General features: G+C 46.8%; 1 protein-coding gene across 1 annotated transcript in view; it reads right to left on the minus strand.

The window, feature by feature from the left end:
* The window catches only part of CERS3 (ceramide synthase 3), a 375,229-nt gene that overhangs the window by 171,587 nt on the left and 188,479 nt on the right, over positions 1 to 15,163 (minus strand). The window contains exon 3 of the mRNA XM_078683111.1: positions 8,306 to 8,424. Coding sequence (XP_078539237.1) covers positions 8,306 to 8,424 — 119 coding nt within the window. The remainder of the gene's footprint in view (positions 1 to 8,305; positions 8,425 to 15,163) is intronic.

Below are 15,163 nucleotides of genomic sequence, written 5' to 3' on the forward strand. Positions count from 1 at the left end.
TGAGGGAGATGTCGATCGAAATGGAATTCATAAGAACCTACAGGCTCAGTGTTGTCACAAATGAGGTTACATTCCTAAACTGTGCATATATAGGAATACCTTGTGGTAAGTGTTAGATAGATCTAAAGTGGAGAACATTTATGCTTTCCCTGTTGTGGACAACATCTCTTTGATATTGGGTGCAATCAACTCAGAGACTTCCTTAAACCCCTTCCACCTAAGCATATTTCCACTTGGGCACTAGGTTTTGCTGCCATAACGCCTGGACGTAACCACTCAGATGCCTTAGTGGACTAAATTATGCCCCCATCACGCAGTTATTGCAGTTCTTATCTCAATGCCAGATAGTTAATTTCCATTCCTCTGTCCAAGACTGTAAATGCAGCAGCTAGCATGACCAACACTGAATTCAGGGACTTCTACCACTCTCCATCAGGACTGGGTATGCTGCCAGTAGTCGGCTCTACATAATCAAAAGGGGCCTTCAGCAATTCAATAAACCAAACTCAACATCACTTCATTAGTGAAGGTCTCCAAAAGGCTCCCAAGTGTACTTGTGTGAATGTATGCTACATCGGTCTATCCAGACCCATCATTCTCTCTACCAGCTAAAATGTTCAATGATGACTCCATGACGGGAAGTAACTAAGCCTTGCCTTAAAATGTTCAGGCTAGTAATCCAGTTCACTTACCCTTTTAAACTCCTTTTACCAGTGCCATCATTTCAAAACCACATATTTCGGTGATGGACATTTTACCTTTAAAGTGTATATAGACCTCTGCTTTCGCCTTACATTAGGAGGACTCTTTCTCATCAGCTAATCAAATATATATTTTTCTAGCCGAGATAGCCACTCCCAATTTGTGTGTTTAATGTCCTGAGCCGTTTTAGTTCTTCTGTTGACATTGAGAACTTCTTTACCAACGCCATCTTGCCCTGGGCCCTTGCACCCCCAAGACATCTCTGCCCCCCCCAGCTCCTCCCTGGGCCCCTGCAACACCCCTCCATGCCCGACCCCCCGTTTTAGTTATTATCGTTCCATTCTTGCGCAGGGGACGAAGGAGGATATTGCAGAGAAAAGCCTCACTCTATAGCTCTGATGCAGACAACACTACCTTCCACTCGACCCATGAACAATTTTACAATGATCCACAACCTCTCCCTCGCAGGCCTGAATCTCCTCTGCCGTGGACCATCCATGGGCATGTTGTTCCCCACAGGATTCCACTCTACTACTTCTTCTCTTGTACCCTGATCTCCATATCATCCTCTGTCACATACGGCCCTGGCATCCCATCACTTCCCATGCACCGATTGCCTGATCTGCCACACACCTGCACACAATTACTGCAGCCTTCCATCCTGCATCCCTCCATGCCACAGGGGCTTTCTGTCTTCCAGTCTCACCTTCCAGACCAGACAGTTAATCTCTTTCAGCCACATTCTTGAAGCTGGACCATGGACTCCAACCTTGCTAGAACTGACGAAGACCTACTACTTGCCCTACGCACCCGGTCATCACCGCTTATCTACTGCCCTGCTTCACAAGCTAGCAGCTAAGAAGTCCATATTTCTATCTCATGGTTGTAATAAAACTGACCCGTCTCACGGCTCGCCCTTCACAAAACTCAGACTCCAACATGACCCTGACCAGTGGTGGCCATCATCAAATGATCAATCACACCATTCACCCAAAGTTCTCGAGTGAAGAGACTGCCTTGTTTTCCCGGGATCCACCTAATAGCCTGGGATGGGCTAAGGTCACATAGGGTTAAAAAAAAATTCATAGCTAAATGAACAAATCGTCCAAAAGCACGCAGCATCCTGAACCTCCCTCGGGATACAATTTGAGGCTTTGAAGAAAACACCCTTTTAACGTCTCACAGGCAGAGACGTGAGTTATTTGCAAATAATAATTAAACATCTGGAGATTACCTTTAATAATAATACAACCAGTTACAGAACGTGGTAATGAAAATCGTTTAAGTGTATTTAAATGTGTATTTATTTTAATTAGCTATTAATTAAAGGAGTGTTTGTTTTAATAAGCAAGCCATCTGAAAAAGCATCCGTATCGCCAGGCTGACAAGTTTAACATCTCTGGCGACACCCGGTACACCTGGATCATGAACACGGTTAGACTGGAGACAGATTGAAAGATAGAAAAACACAAGGCACCCCAGGCCTTCTCCATGTATGCACCCAGGACTACCAACAACATCTATCCATCCATCAGGACTGCCACCCACCCTGCTCATGCTTAGCAAGGAGAGAAAGACTTGTCTCCTTAAAGAATGGAAGACATGCCTCTCTTGCGAGCACTACATCCCGAAGCAGTAAGAGTCCACTTGACCTTTAGATACCAGCTTCTCCTCCAATCACACGTTGACTGTTCTTTGCCTTTGACCCTGTACAGTGCTCTGCTACCTTTTGGCTAACTTCACAATATATAAATACCTACATACATACATAGAAACCGTTGAGTGGCTGTAGACATAAGCAAATGTGCCTTGCCTCCAACGGCACATCTGGAGTGCCATGAACAGCGCCTATGGGAAGCAAAATGAGAAGACTGCCAAACTGCAGGGCGGACCACACTCACCATCATCAATCTCTGCTACGCAACTGGCCACTTTATTGCAACGATTGAACATCGCTTTATAGGTTCCAATTACAGCATACATTATTCAAAAAAGATGCACTTAGTCACTTTATATTATCACTTTCCAACCGCAACTGATGGATGCGGAGAGGCTAGCGGCAATGGAGCGCAGAGCTCTTCCATCCCTGTTGCTGGCAGTCTGGATTCATACTGGGGAGGGGGGGAATGAAGAGCTCGACTTTCAACCAGTCTGCATTACAGGCACTAAACAGAGACCGGCTGCTCTGGGGGTCGAGTACAGACCACAGTACATTTGCTCTCAGAATGTAGGATATTCCCCATTCCCTTTACTCTTCGCTCACCTGTAATTTTTTGGCCTATTGCCATTCACTGTAGTAAATAACAGATTATCCTATGGTACAATATGGTATCTTAGCACTAACATAGTAAGGGACCGATTCACAAAGGGCCTCCGCACCAGCCGCAACTCGTGCAGGTAAGAGGGGTGATGCAGGAGAGGTGGCCTCGTTTGGGGAGGGGTATTTCAACGGACAACGAGGAGGGAAAAGTAATTATTTAATTATCCCTTGTGGTTGTCTGTCAAATACCCCCAACCCGGCTTCACCGCTCTTACCTTCACAGGCCGCGGCTGCTCCGCACTCATGGTGGAGGCCACGCAGTCGTAGCGGCGGGCCCACACTTGTGGCAGTGACTCTACTCTGCAGTTACTCATTGCGGACGTCCTGCCATAAGTGCGCCCCCGCCACAAGTGCGGTTCCCCCAGTCACGAGTGCAGCCCCCCCTGCAGGAGTGCAGCCCCCCCTGCAGGAGTGCAGCCCCCCCTGCAGGAGTGCAGCCCCCCCTGCAGGAGTGCAGCCCCCCCTGCAGGAGTGCAGCCCCCCCTGCAGGAGTGCAGCCCCCCCTGCAGGAGTGCAGCCCCCCCTGCAGGAGTGCAGCCCCCCCTGCAGGAGTGCAGCCCCCCCTGCAGGAGTGCAGCCCCCCCCTGCAGGAGTGTAGCAATCCTTTGCGACTCAGCCCCATAGTGTGATTTTTGTCTAAAGTATATAAAGGAAAAGGCTAAATAGTGTCCACCATGAACGGAAGCTGTGACCTACAGATCACACTACTCGGAATAAAGAAACCGCCATCTTATTGTTTCATGACGTTGGGAAGGAACATGGTGTTCGTGCTTCTTCCACCAAGTAGAAACATACATTTGATAACCATAAAGCAAATGGAGGGAGGTACTGAACGCCATTTGTTAATGGTATTTACATTACATCATCTTGGCGTCAAGACACATTTAAGGTACCTCAGACATAATGAGAAAGATTAGGGACGAAGACCGAGGTGGGAAAGTAGGGGTCCCGAAGAACGAGATTTGGTCGAACTTGAAGTTGTTACAGTGACTAACTGGGACAGGAATGTATTTACTTAGAAGGTGGGCCCAAGGCCATCTCTATACGCGGTTCCACAACTGAGCCATAGCATACCATGGCGCAGATCTAAAGACTGACGGAATGTGTGTTCCTGAGGACTAAAGTACTCATCGGGAATTGGCAGTGCCAGCGTCAGGCAGGACATTTAAGGGCTGCAAAGGTGCGCAGAGTCGTGAGGTGTGCATGATTGATGGTAGATCCACAGCGCTCAGGGAATCAGAAGTAAGATCATTAGTTTCATCCTCAGTAATATCAGTAAAGAAATGGAACAGTTTTCGTGTAACATCAAACATTGTAAATTAAGCGGATTCCAGATGTTGGCTAGACTGTGGGGTCTGAATGTGTTGCTTACGCAAGGTGCCCAATTGTCACCGCAGGTTCCTGAACTCTTCCACTCGTGGCGGAATAGGCGCAGCGTGGTACACACCAAACAGAAGGAGAGCTCGAGGGGTTAGTCTGTGTACTTTCTTTTACTGTAAACAAGGTTCAAGATGACCAAGATCAAAGCGGAGCTTGATATTGGGTATCTGGTATGGCAAGAGTTTCGTCATACATTTTGATTCACAACAGCCCACCTTGGAAGCTAGGTACGGTTTCTCATGAAACCAAAGCAGTACATGTCGCATTAGGAGAATCCTGCTCTTGCAATCAGGGACAGGTTGCAAACCCAAAAGTGCAACCCAGAAAATACTGGTAGTGTGAAGGTACATGTCCTTCCCCAAGAATCGCTCGAACATAGCCAGTCTTTGGTTGTCGGTCTCCTGTGAGAAGGTGATGCCCCCAGGCAAGAGGAAGAAACTGAAAAGAGGAGGCAAGCATCAGAAGGGATGCTAAAGAGGATTTTTTTTTAATGTGACAGTAGTTCAGGTAGACAACAGTTCGGTGTAACACTAGAATCAGGTCCTTCCACAAGCACCACACAGGCAAAACGGAGCATCAGGAAGCGGACGACAGTCACACTCCGCCAAGTGAGGTGAATGGTTTTCCTGGTCTGTTCAACTCCAACTGCGGGTGTTTAAAACTCTGCCTCAGAGGTATCAAAACTTTTATAAAAACAGATGTGAAATGGTCTGTCCCGGGGGCTTTGTTCGGAGGTGCTTATAGCCGAGATGGCTTCACTAACTTGTATAGGCTCTTTAAGGGGAGGGCTGGCTCAGATGTAAGCCTAGAGATTCACATGTTTTGCAGGCACTTCTCTATCTCAGAGGCTGAGATCTCCTCCTGAGCAGAGAGATCCTTGTAGAACCACCGGAATGATTCCACGTTCTCCTGTTCGGAATGCTGAAGTATCCCTTCCTTATTTTGCACATGTAATCCTATGATGAACCCGTTTTGCTCGTAGTTTGCAGGCTAGCTATTTGACAGATCCACTGCTGCCAACAAAATACAGTTGTTTTTTCTTCAGGAGTATGTATTTTGCTTCACCCATGTCCGATGCTTTCAGTTGGGCCCTCACAGCCACCACTTTTCACCATATTTTCTGGAAATGTGTTTTCTTATGCACATTCTCAAGCTCTACCAGTTGAGCCTCCAAGTTACACCACTTATCTATTCTCTATTGTATCTCGCTGTATGCAAGACAGTTCCTAACTACTACCTTTACTTTGTTCTCATCAAGGAAGTTGGCAATATATTTATCAATGTCATTCACCATCGATTTGCAATATAATCCAGCATTCCTTAGTCTCTGTCCTTTAGAAGGATAAAGGTCTCTTGGGGATTGCAGGGTCATCATATTGGGCGTGATCAGAACGTGACATGTGTCCACTAGCTGTAGCCTTGTTCTGGAGCCACTCTGACCAGGAAAGTGATCGATACAAGCCCAGGTTTCATGTTCAGCAGAGGAATGGGTGGAGTCAGTGATGGTGGAATGTTGCCCTTCCGATGTATCAGAGATGCCAAATTGCTTTAGCCAGGATAGTGTGTCGGGGTGGAAAAGGACTCATTTGGCCTACTTGTGTTTGGCTTGACCTGTGTCATGTCGTATCCATCACTACATTTAGGTCTCCTCCAATCATAAAGTCTCCTTGAGCCTCTTGGAGGGCCTCCTCCAGAGCTTTTTGGAGACCGGATTATGTGGGTACTTTAGGAGCATATAGTCAAAACCATAGTGTCAAGGTGATGACCTTGCCAGACTATAATGGCGAACATCCTACTATTTCTCTACCCCACTACCTGATCATTGCACCCTGCAAGTCCTTGCTAAGGTGAATAGCCATCCCGTCGGTTTTATTGGGGCCTGCTGCAAAAATCTGTCCGGGGAATTATTTGGTTTGTTTTAGGGATGCAATCTGCATTTTCCTGCCATTCAAAAACGAGACGGAATGGGTGGCCCCCTTTGTACTCGATCTGTTGAATTCGAAGGAAGTCAAATACAGGGAGGATCTGCCTTCTTTTTTGTAGCGTTATGGGGTACACTCTTTGAAAGAAGAGAATGTCTTCCCATCTCAGGAGAACTCTTATTTATGCCTGGCGGCTATCATGATCTCTTCCCTTTATGCAGAAACGCACTCCTGTTTGAATGTCTGGCAGATGGGTTGCTCCCGAGGAGGGCCTGGTGGTTCTGTGGTTTCTATCCCACAGAATATTTTTTGTCTGGCTTGTTCAGTAAGATCTTGAACACTATAAGAACGATGGACTAGGTCTGATATTTGTGACTGTCCCCTCCTGCTCCGCTACCTTTTCCTCATGTCTAGTGGTCAGGATTTTGGCGGCAGCTTTTGCCGTGGCCGTTTTTTGTTGTGGGGTATTAATTGCAAGTCCTTGACTGATTGCTCCCACTTTGATTTTGCTCCTGCACTCAGCGGGACCTGACGCCTGAATCCGTTAACTTCTGATCAGGTCCAACTTGGACATAAATGGGGCTACTCTTGATGGAGCCTGGGCCTAGAACCGGTCATGCCTCTATCCACAGGAACCAGGGCCTCAGGACACCACTATTCGCCATGGGGAGTGTCTCCAGCCAGCATTGCACTAGTCTGTCAAACAGGAGGCCTCTTGTAGTTTCTGATTACAGCTTTACACTCTGTGTATTTCACTCTCTTCTTGTGCTTGGAGACTTTGTCGATCCACAGGGCCACCACTTGGATCGCCCTGCTCAACCTCAGGTTGACCATTCTCTGCACTCTGCCCCCACTCGCTACTCCCCAGCCGCAACACCAGTATCTCAGAAGCTGGGCCTTGGGAGCACCGGTTGTCATAGCTCTGCTGGGTATACAGTGTGCCTGTTGCAAGGTTCTGCCACTGTGGCGACACACTCTTATGCCTCTGCTCTTTGGGCTTCCATCTTAGGGAGCCGCACATTCACTCCCAGCTCCATGGCTCATATGAAACTGCCTCTCCTGGGGCAATTCCACCAGTAACTGAGAGGGTGGGGCACCCGCCAACCTGAAATGCAGCCACAGGGTTCAGTGGATTGGTCGGAGATCAAGCCAATCAGCGCAAGCCAAAGCAGAGCATAGGAAACTGCTTCCTACTCATCCACCATCTTGGCCGCACCCTCAACTTCTTACTTTAAAAAATATATAGTACAACATTTTCATTGTGTATGTTTACTCAAAGTACAAGACAGTACAGTGCACAGGCTGCCTATGCCTGTCTGAATGGAGCACACATATTGTGCAGACAGGGCAATGCTAACAGTCTGTCTGGGTGACTGATTATATAAAGCAAATGGTATTTATATGGAGAAAAGCAAACCTTTTGAGTTTTTCAGGGCTTATTAACAGCAGACAATGTAGGCTCTACAACAGTGATACTCAAAGTACAGCCTGGAGGCCGTTTGTGGCCCTCTTGACCTTTACATGGGGTGCCCTTGATGAACAGATGCACGAGCTGCTGTCTAGTTGCTGAGCACTAATCTACAGAATAAAAAAAAATAAAAATAAACAGGCAAGTATTTATTACCTGCAAATAAATGCTTGCCCGCTTAACATTTCATTAGATGTCCTTACACAATCCGTGACCCAGTACCGCCTCCACGCAGGCATCAGTGCGGCCGTCGGTCACACCACAGACCATACTTTATGGCCCCATAGCAAATGTTTGCGAGTACCCATGCTCTCCAAGCTACCGACTCACTGCACCCTCGAAGTGACTACATTGTAAGTTCTAAAACAGAGTGTTCAGTTTAAATACCAAATACACTACATGGTGATTCCACAAAACCGTAATTATTAGAGCTTGTGTGTCACATGTTGGCTTTCTCTACTGTCTATAACATCTTGGTACTTCAGACAACCACCACTGGGACAGGCAACTCACCAGGACTCCTGGAATTTCTTGAGCACACTGGGCCGGTCCTGGTTCCGCCTCCTCCTGAACCACCTTTCCACCTGCAGCTCGGTAAGGTTGCTCTTTTTTGCCAAGCCGTAGATCTCATGCTGTAAAGGAAAAGAATAACCATGTTACAGCTAGTAAAAGAGAGTGGCACAATAGCTTCTTTATTGTGTATCTTCAACACATGTTCAACCTCTGAAAGGACAGTCTAGACCTGGCGAGCCTCATGTGGAAAAAATTACCTTTACAACAATGTGCTTCAGTTTCATGGTGTATAAATACTTTTTACAATAAAAGTCAGGAGTTAAAAAAACTACAAGACCATATTTCTAAAAAGAAAGAAGGAATGGAAAAATCTCCAAGCCAGTGTTCGCCTTGGTGTTCGTTTAAGGTCAAAGTCATATCTTTGGCGTCATCGCATCCACTGAAGAAATGGAATTGCTCTAAACAAGTTCACTCAGTCCGAGAACCCAAGCACGAGGTTACCTGCTCTGTGGCATTATAATGAAAAATAGAAATGCAAGTTTATATTTTGGCCAACTCGAATGTAATGTAGAAGGTTACAGGTTACACACTGTGGGTGATGGGTTTGGCGCGTGAAGCAAAAAGCGCTTTCAAACTTAATGAGCAGCAGTGTTATGCATAATTTGGAGCCTTGATGTCAGACACAAGGTGACGTCAGCACTTACAGCATACATGAGGTTAGAGAGCATGGACTTCCCTGACCCTCGCTATGTCCTCAGATGGAATAACCTCGTACTGTAGCTGCTTGAATAGGCAGGCTTAGACAATAGTAGATGAAGAAATGGGGCGGCGGTGAATGCACCCCACTGATTAATGGCGGAACTTCCCCTCTTCCTACCTTACCTCGATTGAACTTCATCCGACGTGTTATAATGTGGTAGCCGCTTCCTCCTGGTGCTCTGTCGGCAGCTTAGACATGGCTCCTGAGCCGCTTTGGCAACAGAAAGTTTAGAGTATCCTCAGGATGTGGGTGCAAGGGCAAGTCAGGCCAGTGAATTGCATCACTCGGTAGCCGCATGTACCCAACATAGCATGCAGGGCTTTTACTGCTGAGGTACCCGCATGAGCAGTAGGAGTCATTAAGTATGCAAAGCTTTAAAAAGTATTTGTGACCGGTATTAAGCACTGTATAGTAAAGCACATTATGCAACCTCGATGGTCAACTGGTTATTTTAACGCACTCTAGAGTGTATCTCAACCCTTCAATACCTTACTTACCTGCGTATACAACTTATGATAGCTACCCCCTTTACTTACTGCTTGCAGAGTGGTGTAAATACTTAATAAAAAGGAGCAAACGGCCCTTTTGCGTTTACAGATTTAATTTAAAGTTATTGCCAGCACATCAGGGAATATAGGTCTCGGGCCCAAGATGCAATGGGGGCCCAAAAGTGGAAATTGACGACCAAAATTACCTCAGATTAAAGCAGTAGGGTGGTTAGCAACATTCCCACAAACTCCCTTACCCCCAAGTGTCACACTGTGTACCTCTGCTCAATAGAAACAGCCGGTATACTGGTGGCTGCCCCGGTTGCTGCTTCGCTCCCCTTCCCAGGCCGGCTTCACCCCGGCTTCCACCATCATGAACAACATCTGCTCTGCCTCATCTAGAAAGAACGCCCCTCAATGCCTCCAGCACTCTTTGCAGCTACAGTGCGGTCATCAAACTGATTTAAGGTTTTAATCTTTACGTGCAGATAATCACGACAGGATCTTACTTCATCCTCAAATGGCCCTCCAACGGTCACTAGGAACATTGGCCCGTCAGAGTTCCATAAAGTGAATGTGAGGGAACACTCAAATGACCATATAAGGAAACACCTAAGAGCCTGGCAGGAGAGAGGAAAGCAGGGGAAGAAAAGTCCGATAGATGGACAATGGAAATGAGTAGACAAAACAGCGAGAAAGGCAAAATATCAAGTAATCCAGCTTGGTTCCGATACTAAAAAGGGAGGACCAATGCGACAAAAAAATGACACTAAGAAAACATAGGGGAGATAACTGGTATAGGTTTAGGAGATAAAAATACCTTATGCAATGGAGACATGAATCTGTTAGTCAAAGAACATGTCCTGGTCAAGCATAAAACTGGCTAACATGATGTTGGGCTCCCAGTGTTCTACTTAGGGTTCTAATAACCTGTACACCACGGTAAATCCTTTATTTGTTGATTATGAACACATCGTTGGAGATTCACGCATTCCAAACTCCTCAGCTCTGACTTCATGCTGCTTCCCTCTGCGGTGGACATGCCTGAAGACCCCTGGCATGGAAGCACCTTTGAGCTACATTGCAAAAGCTTTAATCTAATGATTGTCCTCTCTTCCAGAGCCATTGCCCTAATCCCTAGAGGGATAAAAGGTGGAGGCAGAATTCTGTAGTGGCAAAAGTGAAGAATTAAATCAAAGGAGATCCCCTCCCAGTATCCCCTCAAAGGAAGTAAATACTATGAAAGAGATCCTAAGCAATCTGGCCATCTTGGAGCGTATATATATTGGGCTACATGGTTGGCGGTCTTTACAAAACATGTGGAACCTTTTGCATCAAGTTCAATAGTGTGCTCTCAGCCACACCTTCATTAATTGCTTTCTTTCCTTTATTAAGGTTTCTTTTAAAGAGCTGAAGGTGATGGGGGTTCCAAATGGTCATATTGGTTCAGTTCTTTTCTTCTCTGGTTGAGTTTACGTAGAATAAGGTGCAGTCAGTTCTGTGGCTTAAAGGATTGGCCGGCTGCAAACACTGACGAGAAAAGCCTTGATAGAGATTGATAGCATTAAGTGCACCAGTACAGGACTAACAGGTTATGCAGACTAGTCTTGGGCAATGCTCATAGTAAGCGGTCTTGCAAATAAATCTGTGTGACAGGAAGAACAAGGGCTGGCTGATATGCCTCTAATAAGTACATTATTTGACAAATTCTCAAAAACACCTGGCAGTAAGTCCATCTCTCCCCCTCACCCTCCCCCACATTAGCTACAGCTCTAACTAAGACAATTAAGGATTGTTATCTGTTTAGCCAGTAGCTGCATAACATTGATACTGGTAACCTTGTTAACCATGGATAATACAAAACCTTTCAAAAGCAAAGGTTAGCACGGATCTTTTTTAATGGACAACTCGATCATAGTGAAATCTTGAATAGTACTTACAAACACAGATTGCCTCAAATTTGTGACACCTCAAAGATGAAAATCTTTTCACAGATTACCTACCTTCATGATTTAGGCAGGGTTACTTGAGCAGGGAGTTTAGAACAGTGGAGGGGATTACCAGTGCAGATTCAACTTTTGACTACACACGTCTCAAATCAAATCAAATAAGCTTTATTCGATATTTCAAAGAATATCATACAAGCATGCATAGCAAAAATAAAAAAAACATACGACAGTACAAATGATACAATTTAAAAAATAAAGATCCGGGGAACCAAACAGTATATTTACAATGAGCCTTGCAAAGATTTCCTAAATTTGGTAAAATACACAGAAATAGCATACCATGTACGACAAAATACATAAATACAATTATTAGGAACAAATTAAGCTTTTTCCTTTTTTGATATGCGAGTATAAGACTCAGTTATTTAAAGCAAGCTAAAATCAATCTGATGAAAAGTAATAACACATGGTAGACAGAGCCCCCTTTCAGCAAGTGTTATTGTTGAATACTCTGGGGCCAGGGTAAAAATCAAATAAATCCCAGGTAGAAATAGAGCCATCTCCAGGTTTTGGCTGAGAAAATCTTAAAAAGGGGACAATGTTTCTGTGTTTAAATCTGATTAATATGAGGTCTCCCGGAATGTATTTGAGCGACATGCCTAGCCACCCCACCCTCCTGACGCTCAGGATTCCGCCATCTTGGGCTGGTGGGAGCGGTCTATTGTTGTTAAGCCAAAACATTGTTTTATTTAGCAGCTCCTCGCTTGTTTCTAGTCTGCCCTGTCGAAGTTCAGGGACCCCGGAAAGAACAGTCACGTAGGGGGCAGCTTCGGGGGGTAAATTAATTTGTCGCCTTCTTTCTTGAGGAAACCTAGGAGCTTTAAAAGGGGCACGAGTGGGCTTAGAAGTGTCGTTACGGCCCCTTGGGATAGGTGTGCTCAGAGAAGAGTCAATTGTTCGTGCTTTCCTATGTTCAATGGGTTTAGGCCTGTCAGAGTTGGTAGAGAGCGTAGAACGTGGGGAAACCGCAGCATTTTCAGATGATGGATAGATCCTCTTTACTATTTTTTCCACGCTAGTCAACCTGTCTCCCAGATCCTTAATTTTAGTGAACAGGGGTGATAGAGCTGTATTCAACAATCGCTCAATTTGGACCAGTAGGGTCGATTGGAGGGGGAGAACAGAGTCATTTAATGTAGTACCCGCATTATATGGCATTGATAAAGTTCGATTTGCGGGGAAAGATGGGGAGCTACAGCACATTTGATCGATATTTAATGGAATCACCTCGTTGTTCCTATTACTGGGTGACTCCCGGGGCAGTGTATTAGTTTGAAACAGAGTTGTTTCGGGGGATAAAAGTACATCCTGGATAGTACAGTTTTTGGGGTCAGTCACGCTCCACACTGTGGGGGGAGTTGATATGTCAGGGGCATAGTTTGTACCACACACGGCGTTAAGCTCATCCCAAATAGACATGATGACAGGACTCCAAAGGCCCGATAGCGACACAGGGTAGTTCGTACACAATAATGAATAAGGTAAAATGTATCTGTACCTCCTCTTATGATGGAGCTAAGTGGGGTGGCCCGTCCCGGCCTCCTCGTGCCTCTGAGGGCCACAGAGGGCCCGCCCTTTGCCCGGGCTTCGCCCGGCGTCCGCGACGCGGAGGCAGCTTCCTCAATTTGGGCGCCTCCGGGCGCGCTGATCCTGTGGATGTGTGGGCGGGACCGGAAAGTCCACCCAAGGCTTGCTGGGAGCTGTAGTTCCCCCCAGCTGCGGCCGTGGAGCTGGAAACTACGGCGGCAGGGGGAACGAGCAGCGTCAGGGCCCCAGCAGCAGGTGAGACAAAGTGCGTGTGCCTGCTCCCCTCCTCAGCCCAAAGATAGTGAAAACGACCCCCGCTCCTCCGTGGGAGCTTCCTCAATTTGAGCGCCTCCGGGCGCGCTGATCCTGTGGATGTGTGGGCGGGACCGGAAACTCCACCCAAGGCTTGCTGGGAGCTGTAGTTCCCCCCAGCTGCGGCCGTGGAGCTGGAAACTACGGCGGCAGGGGGAACGAGCAGCGTCAGAGCCCCAGCAGCAGGTGAGACAAAGTGCGTGTGCCTGCTCCCCTCCTCAGCCCAAAGATAGTGAAAACGACCCCCCACGTCTTTCGAACAACATAGCAATACAAATCCTTAAAAGCAGAAACATTTAACACATTTTTTTAATAAGGAAAATCAGGCCCGGAAAAAAAGACAAAAAGGAAACCGTACACCAATGGAGCAATTGCATATGCATTTTATAATGAAGTCTGCTCTTCATTTGGCAATGAATCTCGCCAATATGTGACAGAGGAAACAGCCTTAAACAAGTCCTTTTTGAATGCAAAACTCGCAGAGGAGGGAGAAATAAGGCAGGCACCTGAACGAGACCTAAATAGAAATATGAAGGCAAGGAGTACAGCTCGGGTAACCTGGCATACAAATGAGAACCAGAAAGGGAACCAGATAACATTCCCCTCTTGCTGTTAGCCGATGGTCTTGTCTGACAGGTTAGTGTGTGGGTCCGTTTTTAGGGCTCGCCTGCTGATGCGCTTCAGCGCATAGCTGGCGAAGCTCTATAGGGGCTTATCCAGTGTTTATCCACTGGCGATTCCACTGGCGATTCCTTCAAGTGCATGTGCTTTTTAGGTCATTGCGCTTGCGCAAGCCCTAAAAAGCGCGTGCACAATGCCACCAGCCGCCTGCCTGCCTGCCTCGCATTACCACATCAAAGGCAGCCCTCCGAGCGCATTTCTCACCCCCTAATTATTCACGGCCGGCCGGCAGGCACATCAAAGGCTGCTGCTGCCGTGACTCGCATTTCTCCTCCCTCCTCCCCTATCACTGCCCAGGCCGGCCGTACTTTCTCTTTACAAGGGCGCCCATTCCTGAATCACTTGAAATCTCTCCACATTATTTGCATTTTGTTAATTAAAAAAATTAACTTCAACACAGCGTTGCACATTTTTCTCGACTTCGGAAGGATGAGTCCCAATCTCATTTGTACAAAGTGTTGTAATGGGATTATTGGAGAGTTAGAGAAACGTGCTCACAAGTTACATTTTTATGCAAATCATCTGAGTAAATAAACAATAGCATGGTGCCGTTTGCGTCCTTGACTTGATCTGGTTTTTATTTTTATTTTGCTATTATTCTCACAAAGGCTAAGAAGGTCTGCCTACTTTAGTATTAAGTGCTATACGTCGCATAAGCAACAGCTAACCATTCACTCACCCATGCAACGCCACTCACCCATGCAACGCCACTCACCCACGCAACGCCACTCACCCACGCAACGCCACTCACCCACGCAACGCCACTCACACACGCAACGCCACACACACACGCAACGCCACACACACACGCAACGCCACACACACACGCAACGCCACTCACACATGCAACGCCACTCACACATGCAACGCCACTCACACATGCAACGCCACTCAACCACGCAACGCCACTCAACCACGCAACGCCACTCAGCCACGCAACGCCACTCAGCCACGCAACGCCACTCAGCCACGCTACGCCACTCAGCCACGCAACGCCACTCAGCCACGCAACGCCACTCAGCCACGCAACGCCACTCAGCCACGCAACGCCACTCAGCCACGCAACGCCACTCAGCCACGC

The sequence above is a fragment of the Lissotriton helveticus genome, chromosome 3_1, assembly GCF_964261635.1.
Source record: "Lissotriton helveticus chromosome 3_1, aLisHel1.1, whole genome shotgun sequence".
In the NCBI taxonomy this organism is placed as follows: domain Eukaryota; kingdom Metazoa; phylum Chordata; class Amphibia; order Caudata; family Salamandridae; genus Lissotriton; species Lissotriton helveticus.